Below are 25,750 nucleotides of genomic sequence, written 5' to 3' on the forward strand. Positions count from 1 at the left end.
CCACAATGATTTGCCACAGTCTGACGTGCACATATCTGAAACTATGATCATTTTGCTAGGTAGAAAATCTTCAGAGGGGTGGCTGTGTTAAATTTTTGCTCTGTAGTTATTTCAAAGATGGCTGTTCTTTCATGTTCACAAATCTTAATGGTAGCATTTATATTATCTAAAAGTTCTGAAATATGAATTTATTTATTTATAACATTTATATCTCAATTTAGCCAGAGTACAACTCGAGTTCAATATGGCTTACATAGCAAATAGAAAAGCATGAACATGCTCAAAATATATTAACAAAGTAAAATACATCATATGATGTTAGACTAGTAAAACTTGAGTTAGGAGCAGATGTAATTAAATTCTTAGTGATTTAAGCTAGACAATTGAAATATGGAGGAAAAAGGTAAGGGGCTAGGATTAGTTGGGATAGACAGGAGTAGAGGGAGGTGGGATGAGTAAAAATTAATGCCATGAGTTTATTTGAGAAGAGTGCTTATTTCCTTAAAGGCTAGACTGAAGAAGTGAATTTTCAATAGACTTTGGAATAACAAATAATCATTGGTGCATTTGATGGTTTTAGGTAAGGAGTTCCAATTTTAGTGCCTTGATATGAAAAGTTAGCAGTATGGATTGTTTTGTAGGTTACTTTCTTACGATTCAGGAAATGTAGGATAAAATATTCTCTAGATGATTTAGAAGCATTACTGAGGATAATTCAATGAGGTTGTCCATGTATATTGAGGCCAAACCATATAAAATTTTGTGAACAAAGGTACATAGTTTGAATGATATTCTATTTTTTTATTGACAGCCAATGCAAATTGTATAGAAAGGGGCTGTTTGGTGAAGCATGGTAGTCTAAATATGAGATGTGCAGCAGTGTTTTGAGTGGTTTGTAGTTTTTTGAGGAGATCCCCTTTAAGTCTTGCGTAAATAGAGTTGCAGTAATGAAATTTTGTTAGGATTTGCAATCAATACTAAGGATTGTCTGACTGAAAAGATAATGGAAGATAAACCTGTGCTACAGCCTGGAGAGGTGCTATTAAGTTGCTGTATGCAATCTGAATATCAGGAAGATCTCCATGTCGGTAACTCCTGTACAGTGTCACTTCAGAATCACGCTTCATCTTCCGCTCGGCTGTAATCTCCTGCAATGCAAAGAAAATAATTTAATGTTTGTGTAAAATGAAAAATCATCATGAAATAGAGACTTCAGAGAAGTTAATATGATTAAGTAAACTAGATCTGATATATAGAAACAGCTTTCTTTTATTTTATTAGACTAAATGTACTGTATAGCACTTTCCCGCTCAGTCTATTGCTGATCACGTTCATCACAAAAGGGGTCAGAAGCAATTTTACTTTGCTGTTAGAGTAATTATAGTAGTGGCCCAATTATAAGACTTTTTTTTTTTAACTGTACAACGCACATCCAACCACAAAGACTTCTCTTTAAAGAGTCTTGGTGACCCAATAGTTGCAGGGACCAGAAACTGGTGAAATAACTTTGTGTAGTGAAAAGCTTGAGAACATCAGGATGACTTTTGGTGTGAACAAATGTGCTAAGGCAACCCTCCTTAGAGGAAAATTGAGCAAAACTGAAAACATCCTTCAAATGATGACTGAGATAAAGGAACCTGAGCAGAAAGATATATATAAACATCTACGAGTGGAGGAAAGAGAAACAATCAAGCATAAATCACCAACAGAAAGATCTGTAAAGAATATTACAGCAGACTACAACTGATACTGAACAAGCCATTAATCAGCTTGCAATGCTCTTACAGCTTTGGAATTGTATACTGGCCTCTTAAAACCTTGAAAAACTGGATGTGCAAACATTTTCATGCCCATGAAGTAATTTGAAAGAATCAGTGTATGCTAAGACTGTACAATCCTCGAGCCAGAGGAGAAATGGGCCTCATAAATAGACAGACTGCTGAAACCGAATCTGTGACAAACTGGTGGAAACCGAAACCATAAACAAAACTTCCCCTCCACCTGAACAAAAAAGTCCTCTTCCCGAGCTGAGGTGACCCCCCCCCCCCCCAAGAGGTGGTCCCCTCTCTCTCCACTCCCCCTCCCCTGCGATCACTTCTCTTCCCCCCATAGGTTCTCCCCAGTTCTACCTTAGGAAGGCCTAGCGGTCTTTGTGGAGTCTTCAGGAGCAGGAACAAACTTCACTCATTTCTGCCCTATCCCACTGCTCCATCTGAAATGGCTTCCAAAACTTCCCATGGCAGCCTTGCAAAACTGCTGCAGGAGGTCCCAGCAGTCATTTTGCTGTTGTAACCAGCATGAGCAGGAAACTTGCTCCTGTACATGCTGGTTCCAATCACAAAATGGCTGCCAGGACCCTCTGTGGCAGTCTCATGAAGCTGCCTTGGGATGTCTTGGCAGACATTCTGAATGGAGCAGCAGCACGAGGCAGAAACGAGTGGGGTTCATTCCTGCTTCTGAAGACTCCTCTAGACCACCAAGCCTTCCCTAAGGTAGGCCCAGGGAGAGGAAAGTGATCATAACGTCTGCGAAGGGGGAGGAATGAATTTCGGGTTTCAGCTGATAACGCACGGCATTTCCAGCCGAAACCCAAACCTGTATTTCTGTCCGGTTTCAGTGAGGAACCCAAAATTCGGTCAGCCTCTCTAGATATCTATATCTAGATATCTATATCTAGAGAGAAAGCATTATCATAGGCCTCCAGGCCTTCTTAGCAGCTTCAGCAGATCCAAATACACAAAAGTACTGATGTATGGAAACATGCATGCAAAATTTCTATCATTAAACTTGGGCAAGCATGCCAGGCAATAGGAGAAATGAATAAAACTCCACCAGTGTACCTAGGGAAGGGGACAACAGATTTTTTAAAGAGAAAAAAAACTCTCTAAAACATTAGATCAGCACATAAGGAAAAGCAAGTGGCAAATGCACAAATACAGACCACTAGTTCACTTGGGCCACCAGGGTCTTGATTTTGGGTGTTTTGGGGGGGGGGGGGGGGAGGGGGGCTGAAGATCTACCGGACCTCCTGCCTCCATACCACTGTCTGGGGGGGTGGGGCTTGGGGTGGTGGACGGTGAAGGTCTGCAGGTCTCATGGACCTCCATCTCCTCGTTTCATAGATCCGGGCTTTTGACAGGAACAGCACAGGGCTTCTGATCATCTGCTTATCAGAGTCCAAGAAAATGTGGCAGAAAGATTTAGAAATTTCCCACTGTATTGAGTGCCACAGGCTTGATTAGAAGGCATTTTAAAGCACTCCTTTGTGAACTGTAGAAGGAAGCTCTCTTTGGCACGATGCAAGTACTATGGTGAGCGTTAGCAGTAAATTTGAGAGACTGAGATCTAACTCCACGTACCCTGGCTTAGGAGTGAAGTTCATTGTTGTCATGATATGTGCAAACCAATTGCCACTAAAAGAGGATTAGGATACTCAAAAGGGATAAGGGGATGTGACAAATAATTCACACACGTCATAAAGGTGATATTTTCCAAAGAAATTGAAAATTAAGGACAAGGGCTAAACTTATAAGGATGATGATTCAGAGGAATCCTGAAGAAGGGTGTAGATGCCTACTAACCTTCTAACAAAGGTACATGCAAACAAAACCGACAGATTTCAAGCATTCTACATATAGATATAGAGAATAGTGACAGTAACATCTAGGAGGCTGTAGTACTGCAAGCACTGCAACCTATATTCCCTTGAGAGTAGAGGCAAGGAGAAAGGTAAGGGAAAAACAAAGTGCAGGTGAAGTATGAGCTTGTGACACTGCAGGCCATGTGATGTTGGAGGAGACAGCAACTAAAAAACAAACAAAAAATACCCCATATGCACCAGGGACTGGATGTTAGTTCAATAGCCTGCTAGTTTTTGGTAGCTATTTAGACAGTCAAAAAGCTTGACAGTACGACATAAGATGTGAGAAGACCTAAATGTTTAATTAAATATAGAAGCAAGCAATGCTCATCTATCCAGAATGATAGAAAACCAAAAGACAAGCACAACAAAAACTAATTTAGTTGAGTGATATTCTAAAAACAATCAAGGTACTGTGGCTAGCAGCTGAGCTACATCCTTAGCGTGCACCAGAAACATTGAGCAGAATGAAACAGGAATTTAGGTACTGCTGTTTGGGCCCAAATGGCGGGGACTAAAAATCCTGTCTCAAATTTGGAGGGGCCCCAACTCCACTGCTTCTTCTGCCTGTTGCCTCTTCTTCCCCTCTCATCCCACCTGCCTTAAACGGGCAGTGCGGTAGAGCCAGAGGACAGTGTCTGATCCTGGCTCCTTGCTGCACTACCACTTTCCCCTTCAACTTGGGCTCACCTTATCATCCACCTGGGCCTCGTGCAGCACTGGCAACCCCATTTAAGCATCCTCCTACTCCTTGTGGTGTGATGCATGGACCTGCCCTCTTCTACACTGGGTTGCTGAGCTCCTTTAAAACAGGTGAGAGAAGAGGGAAGGTCTGTGCACCACACCACTGTTGGATGCTTAAAGCAGGATCATTAGTGCTGCACTGGGCCCAGGTGGGCGATGAGAAGAAAGGGAATTCAGGGTGTGGAGGGAAGTGGTAGTGCGGGAAAGAACAGGCCCTTCATGATTAATCTGCCAGCAGGACTTTTGGGCGGTGCCATCTGAACCCAATGCCTCTCCGCCAACATCGAGTGAAACATCTCTGTCAAAGGGGAAGCAATATTCTGTCCGGAATCTGTCAGGCCCTGAGGCTTTATGGTTGGGACTATGATTGATGACAACCTTTACCTCATCCATTTAAATGGGTCTCTGAAAGATCTGGACTGAATCAGCATCTAGAGAGGGAAGATCCAAACTATACAAATAAGTTGTATCATCCAAATCCAGTTCCGAGTCCGAAGAGTAAAGAAAGGCATAATATCTAAGAAAAATGGAAACTATAAAGAAACAGTGTTTGGGTCTGTAAAATGTATTGGATATTTTCCTGCCTTGATTATGTGCTGAAGTGTTATTTTTTTTATTTGGCCACTAGGTGGTGCTTCTTTGCTATAAAGCTGTTACAGGGAACAATGTTCTTTTTCTTTAATACAAGCAGGAAGCAAGCAGCAGTATACTTTTACAGCTTTGACAACTGGTGAACAGCTATATGCCCTGATCTCCCCAGATACTTTTTAGGAAGTAAACAAATGTTTAGTGTTATAATTGATCCATATTTCAGTTACCTGTTATTGTTTGCTGATTGCACTTCTTTTGGTTCATTGTTCAATTTTTTTTTTTTAAAGAATAAACATACTTGTTTGTTCACCATACCTGTCTGGACTGATAAAGAATCCTGGTGGTTTGTGTATTGGGTTTGTGAGTGCTTTCTGGGAACTGTGGGACCACTGGGAGTGTGGTTCAAGTAACCTAGAAATCACTGGGGATAATTTGAGAGCAAGAGCAGGGAACTTGCCCAGAGGTAGCTGTGACCCAGTTGGTGGGAGAAGGATGTTAGTGTAGAGCAAAAGCGTCAGGTGCCGGTGGACCTGAGCTGTGCATAGACCCTCTAAGTGGCCATGGGGTAACCCCAGGCGAGTGGCTACGCGTTTCATGATAGCAGCAATGTTTTTATCATCTTTCATCGAGGAGCCCAAAGGATTCTGCAAAAAACGTACTCGCCTACTTCCCTCCCACTGTTTTGCTAGCCGAGCTAAAAGGGCTCCTGATTTATTACATTGACAGCACAATTTATATTTGTAGTATAAATGAGATTTCACCATCCTTTGATGGAACAAAGTGTTCAAAACCGACTGAGACGCCAAGAGTTGCTCTTTATGGAGCAGAGGAGTAGCCTAGTGGTTAGTGCAGCGGACTTTGGTCCTGGGGAGCTGAGATCAATTCCCGCTGCAGCTCCTGGTGACTCTGGGTAAAGTCACTTAACCCTCCATCGCTCCATGTAAATCGCTTTGGATGTGGTTGCAAAAACAAGCGCTGGGATTGGAGCAAGTGCTCTAGTCATAAGATTTCTCTATCTCAAGCCCTAAGTTTTTCACCACATAAGCAAGTATCTGTCCCAGCAAAACCATCTTTGCCAAGTCCCAAAACAAGACTGCGGTGCTCCGATGTTGGGCGATAAAGGCCTTATAATTCTTCCATTTAGCTATTAAAAAGTCTTGGAAGTTGGTATCATAATAAAGATCTGAGAAGAAATGCCACAGCAGAGGGCCGACCCCCAATGTGTGCCGGACATCAAAGCAACCATACCAGAGTATGATCTGAGATTTGGTAGGCATTAATTTCTGCAGAGTTGATATGAGAGAACAAAGACTGGGAGACCAATAAATAATCTACGTGGGACTGAGTACCTTGGGCACACGAGAGTTAAGTGTTATCACGGGTTGTGGGATACGTAACTATTCAAATATCCAACAAATACAGGGCACCATTAGGTAGTGGTATTCCCTTGGTCAAATCAATCCAATCATATCTTCCAGGGTTCGATTTATCCACAGAAGGGTCTGACACAGTATTGAAGTCTCCTCCCAGTATCAAAGAACATTTCCCCAAAGAAGCTACTTCCTTGACAAGGTAGTAAAAAAAGGCCCGTCATACACTTTGGGGGCATATGCATTAAAGAGAATCACCTGTTGTCGGTCTACTGTTATGTGAGCTATCACGTAACGGTCATTAGAACCAATGTTTTTGAATTTGGACATCCAGTGGTTTATGAAATAATACAAATCTGCTTTTTTCTTATTAGCGGGGAAACCACAATTTCGCACCCACCATTTTTTGAATTTAGCATGTTCAGTGTCATTTAAATGCGTTTCTTGCAGCATTGCAATCGATATGCGTTTTCTATGCAATGCTTGAAGAATTTTACTTCGCTTAATCAGGGAGGTCACACCTCCTACATTCTATGAAACAATTTTGATATTTCTGTGATCCCCAATTTAGACAAGGACCAGTCTAGCTGAATAAATATGAAGCAAGGAGGAAGGTGTCCCAGACCATCACCTCCCTCTGACCTTAACAGGAAAGCAGAATCATATGAAATGGGCATGAAGGCTTTGCCTAGTATTTGTAATGTATAATATGAATTCATCTGGAGTTGGAAAGAAAAAAGATCCCACCAATGGATAAACCACCCTAATCCCCTCTCTCCCAGACTCTGCCATTGACAGTCCCCCCCCCCCCCCCCACATCCAACTCCACTTCTCTTTTATCCTGTCCCTAATACCCAAAGGAAAAAAATCTCTGATAGACCGTATCCTCCTGCTCCCTCCCCTCCCCAATGTGACTGGCACAAACAGCTACAAATAAATAAAGGTTGAGCTCAAAGGAAATCAGGTGTCATAAAGCTCCTCCAATCCACCACCTCAGGTATCAATGAAAAGCTCCAAAAGGCAGCTCAGAAGGACCACAACGGAAGCAAACAGTTAGGGTTCTCCAGCAGGTTTTAAGATATGGCCCACAAAGGTCTTAGACTCCTGGACCAGGGTGAAAATCTTGGGCTGTCCCTGGTTCATCATACAAAGTTTAGTTTGATAAAGCACATCAAACTTCACTTTCTGTTGAAAACGTCTAGAACAAATTTGAGCAAATTCCCACCTCTGTGCAGAAACTTTTGGGAAGTTGTCTAGAAAACACAGTCTCCAACCATTGTACTCCAATTGTTTCCCTACCCTGAGGGACTGCAGAATCATCGTATCATAATAAAGATCTGGGAAGGTGTTGAAAAGTATTAAGCCACAAACAAATTTTTTCCAGAGACGGGAAGGTAGTAGAACGACTTGAGGTTGAAGAGGGGCTGACTCAGGAATGTCAGGAAGTATTTTTTCACTGGTAGATACCTGGAATGCCCTTCCCTTGGGAGGTGGTGGTGATGAAAATGGTAATGGAATTCAAAAATGCATCGGATAAACACAAAGGAATCCTGTTTAGAAGCAATGGATCCAAACAAGCTTAGTGGAGATTAGGTGGCAACATTGGTAATTGGGAAGCAAAGCCAGTACTAGGCAGACTTCTACGGTCTGTGCCCTGATTGTGGCTGGGCAGATTCAGCTTCAGAAGTTGTAGAACAAGGCCAGCACTGGGCAGACTTCTATAGTCTGTGCCCTGATCATGGCTGAATAGATTTGGAGGGGTTGGAGTGAGCTTTTCAGGAGCTTCAATGAGAACTTCAGAAGTTTTAGAACAAGGACAGCTTCAGGCAGCCTTCTACAGTCCATGTCCTGAAAATGGCAAGGACAAATCAAGATCAGGTATACATATGAAGTATCACATCATACCTTATATAATGAGTTTATCTCATTGGCCAGACTGGATAGACCATATAGGTCTTTATCTGCCATCTACTATGTTAGCAAAGTTCAGAAGTCTCAGTATGACCATCCTGGGCCATTGATCTCCTTGCCTTTTCAGTCCAATCCTATGAGCTCATTCTATCCGAAGAGGACCCACAGTCTGAAAGCGTCAGAGATTTAGTAAGCAAGACTTCAAGAAAACCTCTTAGTTCTGCATCTGTAACCGACTCCGGGATGCCAACCACCTGGAGGTTGTTCCGGCATGAGTGGTTTTCCAGATCATTAAGTTTTTCTTCCAGGGCATTCACTTTAGCTGTTAGCTCAAGACGCACTGTCTCTGACGCCTGCGCCGCATCTTCCATCTCATCCAGCTGCACCTGAAAGGCTCCAATATCTACTTTGAGGTTTCACTAGGCGGCCTCCACCAAATCCATTTTATCGAATAGCTCCTGGAATTTATCACCCCAGGCTTTTTCCATAAGAAAGGCCACTTCTTGGGAAGTTTCAGCCGCCTAGAGAGACCACCAAAAAGCCAGGTGAGCTAGCTGCATCAGCTACCTTGGGGTCCTGAATGTGAGTTATCTTGATCTTTATACAGGAGTTGTGACACCATAGATAGACCAGGAAAAGGTCCAAGGCAGGGATAGTTATCTCAAAAGCTCCTCAGGCAAATACAGCAGATAAAGAGGCAGGCTAGGCCGGTCAACAGTAGATATTTTCAATGCCCACTAATGCAGCCCAATTTTCTCAGTACCCCCAGACCCCACTGAAGATCAGTTAAAGGGTCACTGAAGGGTACATCTGGCAGCAAATCTGGGGGTAGAGGGGGTTCGCAGAGACCCTCCTCAGGCACGGCTCAACGGCTATAGGAACCCCTTCTCCAGACACCACGTGTTATCAGCTACTCACATACACCTCACATCTCTGGTCTCCAGACAGACTAGGGGTCCCACAACCCACCAGAAGGTTCCCCACCTTCAAAGGCACAGTCGCTGTAGGTATATTTGGCCAAGCCTTTCTCCAGGAACTTTTCCACTAACATTCCACTCGCTGGTTATCTTCCCAGCACTTCAGTTTCTTGCGCTGACTCAGTTACCGAGGTCAGAGTCTGCTGGCGCCAAAAGCAGGCCCGATGTGCACAGAGTCTCTCCTTATTTCAGCCAGCAGTGCTTCATATCAGCACCTTGAGACCTCTAGGTGACTTCTCCTTGGTTTTCAATGTGGTGCCATTCACTTACTTTTGGGGGGGGGGGGGGGGGGGGAGGGGCAGCGAATCCTGGTGGGAAACCCGGGAGCTCAATAAACCATAGCCATCTTGCCCGATGTCATGGCTGCAGGCGTGCCCCGTGTCCAGACTTACCCTTTTCTTCCAGTGGTTGGGCTCTGTGGCTTCTCCAGACTGCCCTTTCCCTGTATTTTTACCACTGTTGCCTGTTTCCCTGTTTCTCAAGCCTCATTCCAGAGTCTATCCAAGCCTCAGTCTGGTGTCCCAGTATCTTGGTCTCGCTCTAGTGCCCTGCTGTGTTTCTCAGTGTGTTCCAACCCTCATTCCAAGTTGTGACATCATCTGTAAGGACCTTTATAAGGTATCTTGGGACTTTCATGCTTTTCCTTCAAAAGAGGAATTTTAGCCTTGTCTTCATGTTTCTGTTCTGTTCCTGTCTTGTTCCTGTTTCTTGCTCCTAAAGCCTTGCTCCTGTGCACTCTGTTCCTGGTTCCTGCTACAGCAAAACTCTGGTTCCTGGTGTCTGCTACAGCCAAGCTCTGGTTCCTGCTTTGTCCTCAGTCTGGCCTCAGCTTGTTCCTGCTTTGTCCTCTAGTCTTGCTTCTGTTTGTTCCTGTTGCCTCTAGCCTTGCCTCTGTTTGTTCCTGTAGCCTTGCCTCGTCTTGTCTAGTCCTGTTCCAATCCTTGCCTTGCCTTTTCTGGACCCAGTTTTAACCTAGTTCCATATCTTGTCTTGTTCTGCCTGGGTTCCAGTTCTAGCCCTGTTGTCTTGCTCTCCTTGCCTCATCTGGATCCAGCTTCCGTCTTGCCTGTCTGCTTTGTTCAGTTGTGCCTAGCCTTGCTTTGCCTTGTCCAGTCCTGTCCGGATCCAGTTCTTGCCTTTTCTAGACCCAGTTTTAACCTAGTTCTGTGTCTTGCCTGGTCATGCCTGGGTTCCAGTTCTAGCCCCTTTGCCTTGCTTTTCATGCCTCGTCTGGATCTGGTCCTTGTCTTTTCTTTGGTAGTTTGATTTTTCTGCCCTGCTTTGTTTAACCTTGCCTAGCCCAGCATTGTCTGGTTTATTCTAGTCTTGTCTTGCCCTGCCTAGTCTAGTCTGAATTCGTGACAGCTGAGAGATCCGCTGGAAATCCAGATCAATTTTTTTTATCCATCACCTACTACATTACAAATTTAAACTAACTCAAAAACTCTTGTGTTTCTTTTATATTCAATTCAACAGTTGCCCATAGCTGTGCAATTGAACTAATGGGAACTTTGAGTTGACCCTATGACATAGTGCTGCAACAATGGAAATTTGAGCTTCAATCTCCTGTGTAGTGGATTGGCGAAGGTGAGTCAAGGCCCAGAGAGAGAGAGAGAGAGAGAGAGAGAGAGAGAGCCAGGGAAGATGATCATTGCTATTAGGGAAATGCCTGCCAAACAAAATCTCAAAACATTTCCATCGAGGCTGATGTTCACTTCAGTACTGTGAAGGCATGCCATCTAAAATAAGGAGAGCATTAAAAAGAGGTGAAAATAGGAAATAATTTTCTTTTCCTCACATTAAAAGGCCTATAATCAACACAATTTAAAGTATTTTCTATGAAGAGCACCAATACAAAATATTTGATTGTAGACATATTCAGATCCTTTTCTGAATTGTTCCACTTCCCCTAAGTTTTACTCTGGAATAGGGGTGGAAGGTCGGTGTTACTTCAATTATCCCCTTGTTTATACGGGATTCAAAAGATTACATACTGGACTTCTATTTTTAGGTGTTTACAAACTGTAAATTTAGGTGCTTATTTGCCCAGCTAATTAAGAGGATATTTCAGGGAACAACAACAAAAAAAAAGACCAAAAAACAACACAATGTTTGTTGGTGTTTTCACACATAGGTAATGTTGCTAGGTATCTGATGCAGAATGGAACAAACCTTTTTTCAGTGGAAATTGAGCCCACACAGGCTGTGAATTGGGCTTTTCAGAGGATTCTCCCTAGTTATCCAAGGTCTTACCTTTTGTCTCACATCTGTTTTTCTTATCTGAAACTATTTACAAGCATTATTTACACTGTTTTAGTACTTAGGGTTCCTTTTACCAAAAATGGCCCTGTGTTAGCGGCAGGGGCCGTTTTTCTGCAGCCGGTAAAAGCCCCAAATTTAAAAATGGCCATGCGGTGAGACAACTTTTACTGCATGGCCATGTGGTGGGGAGCCCTTACCATCACCCATTGAGGTGGTGATAAGGGCTGCTGCGCTAACCCGGCAGTAACTGTGCAGCGTGTGGCGATGCCCAATTACTGCCGGGTTATTGCTGCACAAGCCATTTCCGAAGGTTTCTTTTTCCCTGGAAATGGTGCACGTTCTGGGCAGGCTACCACCAGTGGCCGAATTGGGCCAGCGATAGTCCCGGAAGACAGAGTGGTAAGCCTGCGTTGGGCTTACCACCGCTCTGTAAAAGGGCCCCCGTAATCCCCCTGGCACAGCTAGAAGCCTTCACCTCTGTGTATATGCATATGTTATACGTGTGCATGTTCTGATTGTTTATCCTAGCCAAGCTCTTCCTGGGCTGGGAAGAGAAAAAATATAATTGTTGCTATGCACTGGTATTTTTTTTTTTTAATTTCCTGGGCTTTTCTCCTTGGGCTCTTTCTTTGGCTTCCTTTTTGCTCTATACACTATAGAGATCCAGCCGCATGTCCCTTTAGTCCAACCCTTCATGCCCCCTCCCCATACATGGGAGGTTAGAGGTTGCCATGAAGCTGTGTATCTGTATAACTCTGTTGGCACCGTAAGGTATCTCATTGTATCTTCTTCTTCGGTGAATGCGTGAGTTTGTAGCTTATACACATTTTTCATCCAAAAATACAAAAGAACCCACAAAGGATCAGTAGAATTGCTGTCCTAAATCAGTATCTTGTCTAGTGAAATCGTAAAATGTTGCATCTGCTGCAATGGATTGATTTAACTGCACCTACTATTGCACAATGGCATAATCAGATGCATGATCTGCTCAGGATGGAGAAAATAACAGTAGTGATCTGAGGCAAAATAGCTAGAAAGCAATTCCTAAAGATCTGGGATGCCTATTTGTCTACTGTGCCTATGAGAGTTCGTACTGTTTTATTGAATGACTTGGATATTTAGTATCATGGGATTTGGTTGGGCAAGTTTCTTTAATACTTTCTTGTTGCATACACATTGTTTGCTCTCACTGTGTTTTACATGAGGATAGTGGATGTGCACTTATTAACATTAAGTGCACATCCACTATCCTCAATGTTAATAATGGGACTAAACTGTGTGTGTGTGTGGGGGGGGGGGGATTCCTTTTGTTATCTTCTGTATCCAGTTTTACTCTGGCCTTATGTTGAGCTACTTCTTTGTGTTTTTGATGTTGGTGACTGAATAAAGATATTTCAACTTAAATATGTAAGTTTGTGCTACTTAGTTGTTGTCAGTGTAGAAAAGGCACAAAAACTCTGTGCAGGTTACAGGTGAATTGAGAGAATACTAGGGGAAGGCATGTTTATCTAAGAAATATATTTTAATTTTTTCTATATAGTGAATGATACATACCTGTAGCAGGTGTTCTCCGAGGACAGCAGGCTGATTGTTCTCACGACTGGGTGACGTCCGCGGCAGCCCCCACCAACCGGAAAAGGCTTCGCGGGACGGTCGGCACGCAGGGCACGCCCACCGCGCATGCGCGGCAGTCTTCCCGCCCGTGCGCGACCGCTCCCGCCAGTTGAATGACAAGCAATAAAATATGAAACACAACTCCAAAGGGGAGGAGGGAGGGTAGGTGAGAACAATCAGCCTGCTGTCCTCGGAGAACACCTGCTACAGGTATGTATCATTCACTTTCTCCGAGGACAAGCAGGCTGCTTGTTCTCACGACTGGGGTATCCCTAGCTTTCAGGCTCACTCAAAACAAGAACCCAGGTCAATTGAACCTCGCAACGGCGAGGGTACAACAGAAATTGACCTACGAAGAACAACTAACTGAGAGTGCAGCCTGACCAGAATAAATTCGGGTCCTGGAGGGTGGAGTTGGATTTACACCCCAAACAGATTCTGCAGCACCGACTGCCCGAACCGACTGTCGCGTCGGGTATCCTGCTGGAGGCAGTAATGTGATGTGAATGTGTGGACAGATGACCACGTCGCAGCCTTGCAAATCTCTTCAATAGTGGCTGACTTCAAGTGGGCCACTGACGCTGCCATGGCTCTAACACTATGAGCCGTGACATGACCCTCAAGAGTCAGCCCAGCCTGGGCGTAAGTGAAGGAAATGCAATCTGCTAGCCAATTGGAGATGGTGCGTTTCCCGACAGCGACCCCTAGCCTGTTAGGGTCGAAAGAAACAAACAATTGGGCGGACTGTCTGTGGGGCTGTGTCCGCTCCAAGTAGAAGGCCAATGCTCTCTTGCAGTCCAATGTGTGCAACTGACGTTCAGCAGGGCGGGTATGCGGCCTAGGGAAGAATGTTGGCAAGACAATTGACTGGTTAAGATGGAACTCCGACACCACCTTCGGCAGGAACTTTGGGTGGGTGCGGAGCACTACTCTGTTGTGATGAAATTTGGTATATGGAGCATGAGCTACCAGGGCTTGAAGCTCACTGACCCTACGAGCTGAAGTAACTGCCACCAAGAAAATGACCTTCCAGGTCAAGTACTTCAGATGGCAGGTATTCAGTGGATCAAAAGGAGGTTTCATCAGCTGGGTGAGGACGACGTTGAGATCCCATGACACTGTAGGAGGCTTGATAGGGGGCTTTGACAAAAGCAAGCCTCTCATGAATCGAACGACTAAAGGCTCTCCAGAGATGGCTTTACCTTCCACACGATAATGGTAAGCACTAATCGCACTAAGGTGATTCCTTACTGAGTTGGTCTTGAGGCCAGACTCTGATAAGTGTAGAAGGTATTCAAGCAGGTTCTGTGCAGGGCAAGAACGAGGTTCTAGGGCCTTGCTCTCACACCAAACGACAAACCTCCTCCACTTGAAAAAGTAACTCTTTTTAGTGGAATCCTTCCTGGAGGCAAGCAGGACCCGGGAGACACCCTCCGACAGACCCAATGCAGCGAAGTCTACGCCCTCAACATCCAGGCCGTGAGAGCCAGAGACTGAAGGTTGGGGTGCAGTAACGCTCCGTCGTTCTGCGAAATGAGAGTCGGAAAACACTCCAATCTCCACGGTTCTTCTGAGGACAACTCCAGAAGAAGAGGGAACCAGATCTGACGGGGCCAAAAGGGCGCTATCAGAATCATGGTGCCGCGGTCGTGCTTGAGCTTCAGTAAGGTCTTCCCCACCAAAGGTATGGGAGGATAAGCATACAGGAGGCCGGTCCCCCAATGGAGGAGAAAGGCGTCCGACGCTAGCCTGCCGTGTGTCTGAAGTCTGGAACAGAACAGAGGCAGCTTGTGGTTGGTCTGAGAGGCGAAAAGGTCCACCGAGGGGGTGCCCCACTCTCGGAAGATCTTGCGTACCACTCTGGAATGGAGCGACCACTCGTGCGGTTGCATGACTCTGCTCAGTCTGTCGGCCAGACTGTTGTTTACGCCTGCCAGGTATGTGGCTTGGAGGAGCATGCCAAACTGGCACGCCCAGCGCCACAGCCCGACGGCTTCCTGACACAGGGGGCGAGATCCGGTGCCCCCCTGCTTGTTGACGTAATACATTGCAACCTGATTGTCTGTCCGAATTTGGATAATTTGGCAGGACAGCCGATCTCTGAAAGCCTTCAGCGCGTTCCAGATCGCTCGGAGCTCCAGGAGGTTGATCTGCAGATCCTTTTCCTGGAGGGACCACAGACCCTGGGTGTGAAGCCCATCGACATGAGCTCCCCAACCCAGGCGAGATGCATCCGTCGTCAGCACCTTCGTGGGCTGCGGAATTTGGAATGGACGTCCCAGGGTCAAATTGGTCCGGATGGTCCACCAGAGCAGTGAAGTGCGGCAACTGGTGGAGAGGCGGATGACATCTTCTAGATTCCCGGTGGCTTGGAACCACTGGGAAGCTAGGGTCCATTGAGCAGATCTCATGTGAAGACGAGCCATGGGAGTCACATGAACTGTGGAGGCCATATGACCCAGAAGTCTCAACATCTGCCGAGCTGTGACCTGCTGAGACGCTCTGGTCTGCGAAGCGAGGGACAGGAGGTTGTTGGCCCTCGCTTCGGGAAGGAAGGCCTGAGCCGTCTGGGTATTCAGCAGAGCTCCTATGAATTCCAGAGACTGGGTTGGCTGGAGATGGGACTTTGGGTAATTTATCACAAACCCCAGCAGCTCCAGGAGTTGAATAGTGCACTGCATGGACCGGAGGGCTCCTGCCTCCGAGGTGTTCTTGACCAGCCAATCGTCGAGATATGGGAACACGTGCACTCCCAGCCTGCGTAGGTACGCCGCCACCACCACGAGGCACTTTGTAAACACTCGTGGGGCGGAGGCGAGCCCAAAGGGCAGCACACAGTACTGAAAGTGCCATGCGCCCAGGCGGAATCTGAGATACTGTCTGTGAGCTGGCAGTATCGGGATGTGAGTATATGCATCCTTTAAATCCAGGGAACATAGCCAATCGTTTTTCTGAATCATTGGCAGAAGGGTGCCCAAGGAAAGCATCCTGAACTTTTCTTTGACCAGGAATTTGTTCAGGCCTCTCAGGTCTAGGATGGGACGCATCCCCCCTGTTTTCTTTTCCACAAGGAAGTACCTGGAATAGAATCCCTGCCCTTCCTGCCCGGGTGGTACGGGCTCGACCGCATTGGCGCTGAGAAGGGCGGAGAGTTCCTCTGCAAGTACCTGCTTGTGATGGGAGCTGAAGGATTGAGCTCCCGGAGGACAATTTGGAGGCAGGGAGGCCAAATTCAGGGCGTATCCGCACCGCACTATTTGGAGAATCCACTGGTCGGAGGTTATGAGAGGCCACCTTTGGTGAAAAAATTTTAACCTCCCCCCGACCGGCAGATCGTCCGGTACGGACACTTTGAGGGCGGCTATGTTCCCGTGGATCCAGTCAAAAGCCCGTCCCTGGCTTTTGCTGTGGAGGCGCAGGGGGCTGCTTAGGCGCACGCTGTTGACGGGAACGAGCGCGCTGGGGCTGTCCCTGTGCCTGACGAGGCCTTCGGGCCGGCTGGTTGTACCTATGCTTTGCAAAAGAATAGGGTGCAGCCTGCCGGGCCCGGGAAAAACGTCCACCTGCTGAGGTGGATGCTGAAGGTGCCCGGTGGGAGAGCTTGTCGAGAGCGGTTTCCCGCTGATGCAGTTGGTCCACCATCTGCTCGACCTTCTCACCAAAAATGTTATCCCCCCGGCAAGGGACGTCGGCCAGTCTCTGCTGGGTGCGGTTGTCCAGGTCAGAGGCACGCAGCCATGAGAGCCTGCGCATCACTATACCTTGGGCCACAGCACGAGATGCCACGTCACAGATGTCATAGATACCCCTGGACAGGAACTTTCTGCACGCCTTCAGCTGCCTGACCACCTCCTGATAAGGCCTGGACTGCTTCGGGGGGAGCTTATCGACCAGGTCCGCCAGTTGTTGCACATTAGTCCGCATGTGGATGCTCATATAGAGCAGGTATGACTGGATGCGGGTCACGAGCATGGAGGATTGGTAGGCCTTCCTCCCAAACGAGTCCAGAGTGCGAGACTCCCGCCCCGGGGGCGCCGAGGCGGTATCCCTCGAACTCCGTGCCCTCTTGAGAGCAGAATCCACGACCGCCGAGTCATGGGGCAATTGGGGCCGCATTAACTCCGGGTCCGAGTGGATCCTGTACTGGGACTCTGCTTTCTTGGGAATGGTGGGGTTAGTTAACGGTCGCACCCAGTTCCGAAGCAGTGTCTCCTTGAGGACATTGTGCAGCGGCACCGTGGAGGACTCTCTAGGTGGTGATGGATAGTCGAGGACCTCGAGCATCTCGGCTCTTCCACAGAGACCACGGGAAAGGGAATGCTAATAGACATATCCCGCACAAAGGAGGCAAAGGAGAGACTCTCAGGAGGTGAGAGCTTCCTCTCCGGTGAAGGCGTGGGGTCCGAGGGAAGGCCCGTAGACTCCTCTGAGGAGAAATATCTAGGGTCCTCCTCTTCCCCCCACGAGGCCTCATCCTCGGTATCGGACATGAGCTCATGTAGCTGAGTCCTGAACCGGGCCCGGCTCGACGTCGAGGCACCGAGGTCTCGGTGTCGTCGAGCGGTGGACTCCCGCGTCGGCGGGGACGGAGCTCCCTCCATCGACGTCGACGGGGACTCCACCTGCGTGGCGGTCGAGACCGGCGCCGCAAGCGGCGGCGGTGTCGACGGCCCCGGCGCCGGGCTAGAGCTCGCCGGCGCCACAGACATCGGCGCCGAGGGCGCAAGCACCCCCGGCACCGGCACAGCCTGGCGCATCAGCCCTTCCAGGATCCCCGGAAGGATGGCTCTGAGGCACTCGTCCAGGCCCGCTGCCGGGAAAGGCGGTGGGGCCGGCAGGGGTGTTGGTGTCAGAAGCTGATGGGGGCCAGGAGACGGCACCGAGGTGCCGGAACCCTGACGCGTCGGTACCTACACAACCGACGGGGACCTCTCCTCTCGGCGATGACGCTTCGGCGTCGCCTCCTCTCCGATGTCCGGATGCACCGAGGGCGACCGGTGACGACGCTTCTTGTCCTTCTTTCGATGCGCGTCACCGGCGCCGGGAGGTATGGAGGAGGAGGAGGACGATCCCCCTCGGTCTCGAGGAGCCGGGTCAGACAGGGTTCGGTCCCGTGGACCACGGGCTGAGGGAGTGACCGGGGCCGACTGCCCACGCGGCCGCTGACCTCCACCCTCGCCGGCGGACCGGCGGGCCGAAGGGACCTGTTCTCCTGGGGTCGATGCCATCGGTGCCGATGTCTCGGGCATCGATACCGGTACCGAAGGACCGGGCGTCGATACCGATGCCGTCGAGGTCGACGTCGAGGGGCCGGCGCAAGTTCCAAAAAGACGGTCCCGCAGAACTTGCCTCGCAACTTGAGTCCGTTTCCGGAGACCGAGACACAGGGAACACGACTTGATATTGTGCTCCGGCCCGAGGCACTGGAGGCACCAAGCGTGGGTGTCGGTCTGCGAGATCGGCCGGCCGCAGTGGCGAAAATCACACCTCGAAAAAGAAAACGACCGTGCGGCCACTAGGCCGCAACGTGGCGTCCCCGCTGGAAACGAGGGAAAAAGGGAGCGCGTGCTCCACACGCTCAGGTTTTTTTTTTTTTGAAAAAGAAAAGGGAAACCGGCGGTAACAAAAAATTAAATAGAAAAAACAACGATCCGCGTAAACGCGATCGACTTTCCGGCGGCTGAAAGCAGAGAGAGCGGCAAAGCACGACTCTCTCCAGACGCGGAAAAAAAGGCACTGGCGGGAGCGGTCGCGCACGGGTGGGAAGACGGCCGCGCATGCGCGGTGGGCGTGCCCTGCGTGCCGACCGTCCCGCGAAGCCTTTTCCGGTTGGTGGGGGCTGCCGCGGACGTCACTCAGTCGTGAGAACAAGCAGCCTGCTTGTCCTCGGAGAATGGGTGTGTTTTAATTGGTTAAAATTAGAAGCTTTTCTAAACGAGTCTTTTGTATTAGTACCTCAGGATGTAAAGGGGGTGAATACTTTTTTGTTCTCTCTTTCTCACTTAGTGCAAAGAGAGTTTTCCTTAATCTCCTTGATAGTAAATTTCCTTGGTCTCTACAAAACACAGCAGCCAGACTTTGGAAAAACGAAATACGAAAGCGCCAAACCCCTAAGACAAAAACTACAATGGCTCCCACTTAAAGAACGTATTGCACTCAAAATCTGCACCCTGATTCATAAAATCATTCACGGCGAGGCCCCGGTCTACATGTCAGACCTCATAGACTTACCAGCCAGGAACACAAAAAGGTCAACACGCACATTCCTGAATCTCCACTACCCCAGCTGCAAAGGACTAAAGTATAAATCAACATATGCATCCAGCGTCTCCTACATAGGCACGCAACTATGGAATGTACTACCAAACGCCATAAAAACAATGCACGACCTAACAAACTTCCGAAAATCACTAAAAACCAAGCTGTTTAAGAATGATCCATCCTAAATACCAGACAATGATACTTATACCAGAACTGGACATAACCGAAATCTCTATACGTAATGCTTCATCTACTTTGTCACTAACGAACTTTAAGACCATACCACTTAGTTCTCAGTCCGGAAATGAATTCTGTATACTTGACTGCTTAATTTACTCTGTCACTTATGAACTTTAAAGCAATACCACTTTGTATTTCTCATTCTGGAAATGGCGATCGCCATTACCGTATAATGTAGGCCAAACTGAGCCTGCAAATAGGTGAGAAAATGTGGGATACAAATGCAACAAATAAATAATTAAATATTGGATCCCCCTATAGTGGGCTTCAGCTATTACCACAAATATTTGATTTCCTAAATTGGGAGATTTTTCTCCCTATTTGTGTGTTTTCTTTTCTCTTACTATTTAGCTTTCTGTACAAGTTGTTACTTGATTATAATCTTTACATTTCATAAATAAAAAATCAGAAGCTTTAAATATATATTTTCTAAATTCAAGTAGCTGGATAGGCCTGTCTCATATACTAGGAAAAAAAACAATGAGGAATTCAAAAATAGATCTTAAGGATTTAACTGCCTCTAGTTACCTAAATAGATGGTCATTCTTAGCTCGCCTTGTCATTTAAGATATTCACAGCCAAAAAAGAAGAAGAGTGCTACAACATATGATCTATAATAAAAACCACTGCTTATTGTGAGGCTGCATCACTGCAAAAATAATTGAAAATCAACATGAATAATAAAAATAGATGATAAAAAAAAAGAAAAAACATGAACAATTATATATATAAAAATATTACTTTAAACAAAAACAAAAATAAAAATATAAAGTACATATAGAGGCATTTAACTGACAACCAATGCAATGGTAGAAATCTCTTTCAGGTATATATTACAGGCCTCTACACATAATTTAAAACTATATCTTTTCATTAAGAGCTAAACAGTCAAAAGAGTTGTTACACAAAATTTGATGCTATAACTTCAAGTATAAGGATCTGATAAACACCTTATAAATACAGGTTGAATCTTTTATATGGACTGTGCACTGGTGCATAATTTATTATCAATGACTCTCTCTATTGGGTAGCATGGTTTCTATGACTTTTAATTTGAGCTACATTTGATTTATGGCTCTTACTTTTGTTGGCTATGACACTCTGAGGTCCTTTTACTAAACTGTGGTAAACTGATCATTCCTGTACACTAAGGCCATTTTTACTGCAGGGGTAAAGTGGCTGATTTTCCTTTTTAGTATTAAAGGCCACATGCTAAATTTTCCTATTAGCGCACATGACCCTACTGCCACCCATTATATAGGCGGTAACGGCTCGTGCTAATTGATGTGCGGCAATATAGCTGCACTGACTAGCGCAGAACATGCCCACTCTCTGTCTCCAGAACTGCCTCAGTGCTAAAAAAATAAATTTTAATTTTTTTAGCATGTGGGTAGCATGGGCACATGGCAAATTTACTGCGGGTTGCCTCAGCACGGCCTGTGGTAAGCACACGTTAGTGCTTACTGCAACTTAGTAAAAGAACCCCTTTATTTACTTACATGTTAGAGTTTTGAAAGTTCTCAGTACAGAAGCAGCTCTGACAGAATCAGCACTTAGAAGTTATGTGCTGCTTAATTTGTATTGTACTGAACGACACACCAATTATTTGGATTAAAATTTGCAATGATATAGGACAGATTCTATATATACTGTGATTTTTAGGTAGTACTGTTCAATTTACCTGGGTAATATGATTATTATGATGTACGATGATTTTAGTTACAATTTAAATGCAAGGATAACTCAATTCAATTCAAATCAATTCTTGTATACCTCTAATATCCCCTTTCCCAGGGTTCAGTGTGGTTTACAGTCTAGGTGAGACAAAAGCAAATAGTGTAAGTGTGAGGTATAAGAAACATTAGAGACCACTGGTGTAATGCATGAGACTAAAAACATTAAGAAAAGGATAATGGATGATACTAGGAGGTAGAAGTTGTGATGGATTGTTATGAAGCAGTCTTTGGGAAGAGAAAGGTTATTAACAGTAATTTTTTTCATCAAGCTCAGCTAACAGTTATTCGGATAAGTTCTTATAATACCTAGAGCTAATGTCACAACACTCTACAATGTAATGATGTTCATGTTTAGATTACAGATGTTTATGTGACCACACTGTTTCCTGATGGTATAGGTTGTTGTCTGGCATATGGATCAGCATGTATAATACACATGTTGCCAGTATACAGCGCCATAAGTGTATGGGATGCTGTGCCCAAATGGGAACTGCTGTTGAATATTCTGAAGATCCCCGTTTCTTTAAAAAACATATATACTACGCACTATTGAAGATATGATGAATATGTGTATTTGAATTGTAAAGTATATAGAATTGTGGATGGTTGGGACATAATTAACTCATATTTAAAGTAAGTCCCCACACCAATACTATTAGGTCCATTCAAGTTGATTTAGCCAGTATTCATAAGGCATTGTAGTGGACGCTTTTACTTTGAAAATCTATAGCACCAAATTCAATGAAAGGATTTATGGTATGTAAGATTTTGGCTGTTTAGCTCTTAATGAAAAGATAAGGTTTTGAATTCTCTTTAGTGATCTATAATATATACATGAAAGAAATATGTGGCCAAAGTGAAAATAATCATTATTCCTTTTGTCAATTTATTTGTTTTTCCTGTTAATTAAGGTGTGATATTGCTTAAAAATTTATGTTTAATATATAAATATAAAATAAAAACATATTGAACTATACATGAAAGAGATTTCTACAACTCATTTGTTCTATGTTAAAACCTCTTATTTTTATTTTTTTAAGTAACATTTTTACAGGTCATTGTTTTCTTGCATTCGTTTTTTATTATCTATTCCTATTATTAGTTATTGATTTTTGATGTTTATTTTTTTCAGTTTTTCATTAAAACATACCCATGATGCAGCATGTTTATGCAAAATGTGGCTGCAACAGGTTTATAAAAAAGAAGAAGTAGGGGGTAGACCAACAGGGGCATAATCGAAAGAGAAGGGCGCCCATCTTTCGACACAAATCGGGAGATGGGTGTACTTCTCTTAGGGTCACCCAAATCGGCATAATCAAAAGCTGATTTTGGGCGTCCTCAACTGCATTCCATCGCAGGGACGACCAAAGTTCACAGGGGCGTGTCGGCAGCGTCGCAAAGGTGGGATGGGGGTGTGGTTAAGAGATGGCGGTCCTCGGCCAATAATGGAAAAAAGAAGGGCGTCCCTGACGAGCATTTGGCTGACGTTACTTGGTCCCTTTTTTTTCACGACCAAGCCTTGAAAAGTGCCCGAACTGACCAGATGACCACCGGAGATCGGGGATGACCTCCTCTTACTCCCCCCAGTGGTCACCAACCCTCTCCCACCCAAACAAAATTAATAAAAATAAATTTTTTACCAGCCTCTATGCCAGCCTCAAATGTCATACCCAGCTGCATCACAGCAATATGCAGGTCCCTGGAGCAGTTTTTAGTGAGTGCAGTGCACTTCAGGCAGGCGGAGCCAGTCCCCCCCCCCCCCCCCCCCCCCCACACACACCTGTTACACTTGTGCTGGTAAATGTGAGCCCTCCAAAACATACCCGAAACCCACTGTACCCACATGTAGGTGCCCCCATTTATCCCTAAGGCCTATGGTAGTGGTGTACAGTTATGGGGAGTGGGTTTTGGGGGGGCTCAGCACCCAAGGTAAGGGAGCTATGCACCTGGAAGCAATTTGTGAAGTTCACTGCAGTGCCCCCCCTAGGGTGCCAGGTTGGTGTCCTGGCATTTGAGGGGGACCAGTGCACTACGAATGCTGGCTCCTCCCACGACCAAATGCCTTGGATTTGGTCATTTTTGAGATGGGCGTCCTCGGTTTCCATTATCGGCAAAAACAGAGGTTGCCCACCTCTAAGGCCGACCTAAATGTTGAGATTTGGGCGTCCCCGACCGTATTATCGAAACGAAAGATGGATGCCCATCTTGTTTCGATAATACGGGATGCCCTGGCAATTCGCGGGGACATCCTCAGAGATGGGCATCCTTAGAGATCGTCGTCCCCGTTCGATTATGCCCCTCAAAATGTATATCCAGAGAGCAGGTTTATTCAAAAACAAAAAAGTAAAATCCAAAAACTCATAAAAAATCCAAAGACTAGATGCAGTCCTGCGTTTTTGGCGCTAACCGCGCCTGCTTCAGGAGTCAAACAAGACGTCTTAGTCACAGATAACATACAAATGGGCTAGAGAATCCAATGGTACAGCATACAATTGTAACATAGCAAGGTATCACCAAAGAAAACACTTTCTCAGCAGAATGCGTGACTTTTGGTGATTTATAGCACCAGCCTCTGTGTTTTGTGATTTAAGATATTTATCAAATTTATCAAAACTGATAAATATTGTAGTATATAGAAGGGCCAACAGTACACTCATCACTGGAGAACAGACAAACCTTTTCTCGTTTCTGTTCAGCAACTCCTTTTCTGACAAATATTTTGCTGATCTGTCCTTGATCCTTTAAGAAACGCCTCCGGAGCCTCAAAATATCAGACCTATCATCAATACCTACAAAAAAAGCACATGCATGGAGAACGTCACTGTCATAACAAGCAATGAATCATAACATAAACTAAAGTCTCTTGGTTGAGAATCTTGAAATGTATATTGTTTTATCTTGTAATCAAATTTTTGGAAATGAAAACATACTTTTATGAAATAGTACAAATACGGGTTTGCTGATTTCAGGGCATATACAGAATGATAAAATGCTTCTTTAAATGTTTCCACACAGAATTAAATCAGGTCCTATGCCAAAATGTCACATGTGATCTGCTGATATAACTCCTCCAGGTACAGTTTAATAAGGTTTTGGGATCCATTGTTTCAGAAATAAACGCTCATGTAGAGTTTTAACATCTATTTATAATCAAGGCTGCTGGACAATTAAACATTTCAATCCCAGCACAGGAAACTGATATAGGCTCTCCCTATACATTTTGGCTATAATTTGCATGTTGCAGCTAATCGCATTTCTGAAAAAAATTAAAGCCCATATAAGACCTTATTCTATAAAGGTTATGCTCCTAAATTACGAGCATAATCTATTTTGGAGAACAGATTATGCTGGTAATTTAGGAGTATAACCTTTATGGAATAAGGCCCATAGGGGCTAAAACATAGGTGTCAAAATGCATGTGACATGCTGGGCGCTAAGTGCTATTCTATAACGGTGTCTGGTCATTTAGATGCCATTGGTTTTAACACACCAACATTTAAGCATGAGCACCCATGCCTGGTCTATAGCATGTGTAAATGCTTACACATAAGTGTTGGATTTTAGCGCTTAACATATTGTATTCTATAAGTTACATGCAAAAAGTTGGATCCTGCCCATGCACTGCCCAGAATACATTTAGTGTGCACAGAGAACATACATGCATGAATGTTATATTCACATGCATAATTTCTAGTGGTTCTGTAATTTTAGCATGCAAATATCACTTACATTTAGGCACCAAGATTATACAATAATGTTCAGGCCCTTATGAATGACATGGAAGCTATTGTGTAAATACTCCTTTATTATCAATTCAAGGTAACCTGGACTTTTGCCTGGCCTACAAACTAAAACTTTTGGCAGATAAAGGGATACAATTAGATTCACATGTTAGATTCAGAAGACAGATTTAAAGACTTTAAATCTGTCTTCTGAATCAAACACTAGACTTTCAATCTATCAGAGGAATTCCATCTTGATAGAAGAGATGTTTTTGCTTATTTACAGTTAAGACATTATGTGGTGGAACTGGATTCCTCAATATAACAGACTATATGGAAGTGAGCTCAATTTAAGATGCTTATGGCCTTCCATCACAAATATTTACAAAGTAAAATTCTACCCTGTGAATATGATAAATTGGCAGAGCTATGGGGCAGGGATTTGCAATCAGGGAGGTCAGGGGAATATCTTGTTATGGGAAATGAATATAAATTCTTAACGTGGGTGTATATTTCAACCTATAGAGCATATAAGCTACACTGTATAATGTAGATACATAATCGAAATGGCAGCAGCCTGGTGTTACACTGGGCCATATGTTTTGAACTTGCTCTGTTATTTTGCAATTCTGAAAGATATTGTGCCAATATATTTCAACACTGTGGGGCTTTAATTTAAGGG

General features: G+C 45.2%; 1 protein-coding gene across 1 annotated transcript in view; it reads right to left on the reverse strand.

Moving 5' to 3' along the window:
- The window catches only part of PRKDC (protein kinase, DNA-activated, catalytic subunit), a 490,177-nt gene that overhangs the window by 183,948 nt on the left and 280,479 nt on the right, over positions 1–25,750 (reverse strand). Inside the window, exons 60-61 of the mRNA XM_030214157.1 lie at positions 24,023–24,135; positions 1,017–1,148 (exon numbers count right to left, since the gene is read on the reverse strand). Of these exons, the coding sequence (XP_030070017.1) occupies positions 1,017–1,148; positions 24,023–24,135 (245 nt within the window). The remainder of the gene's footprint in view (positions 1–1,016; positions 1,149–24,022; positions 24,136–25,750) is intronic.

Source organism: Microcaecilia unicolor, chromosome 1, assembly GCF_901765095.1.
Source record: "Microcaecilia unicolor chromosome 1, aMicUni1.1, whole genome shotgun sequence".
Lineage (NCBI taxonomy): Eukaryota > Metazoa > Chordata > Amphibia > Gymnophiona > Siphonopidae > Microcaecilia > Microcaecilia unicolor.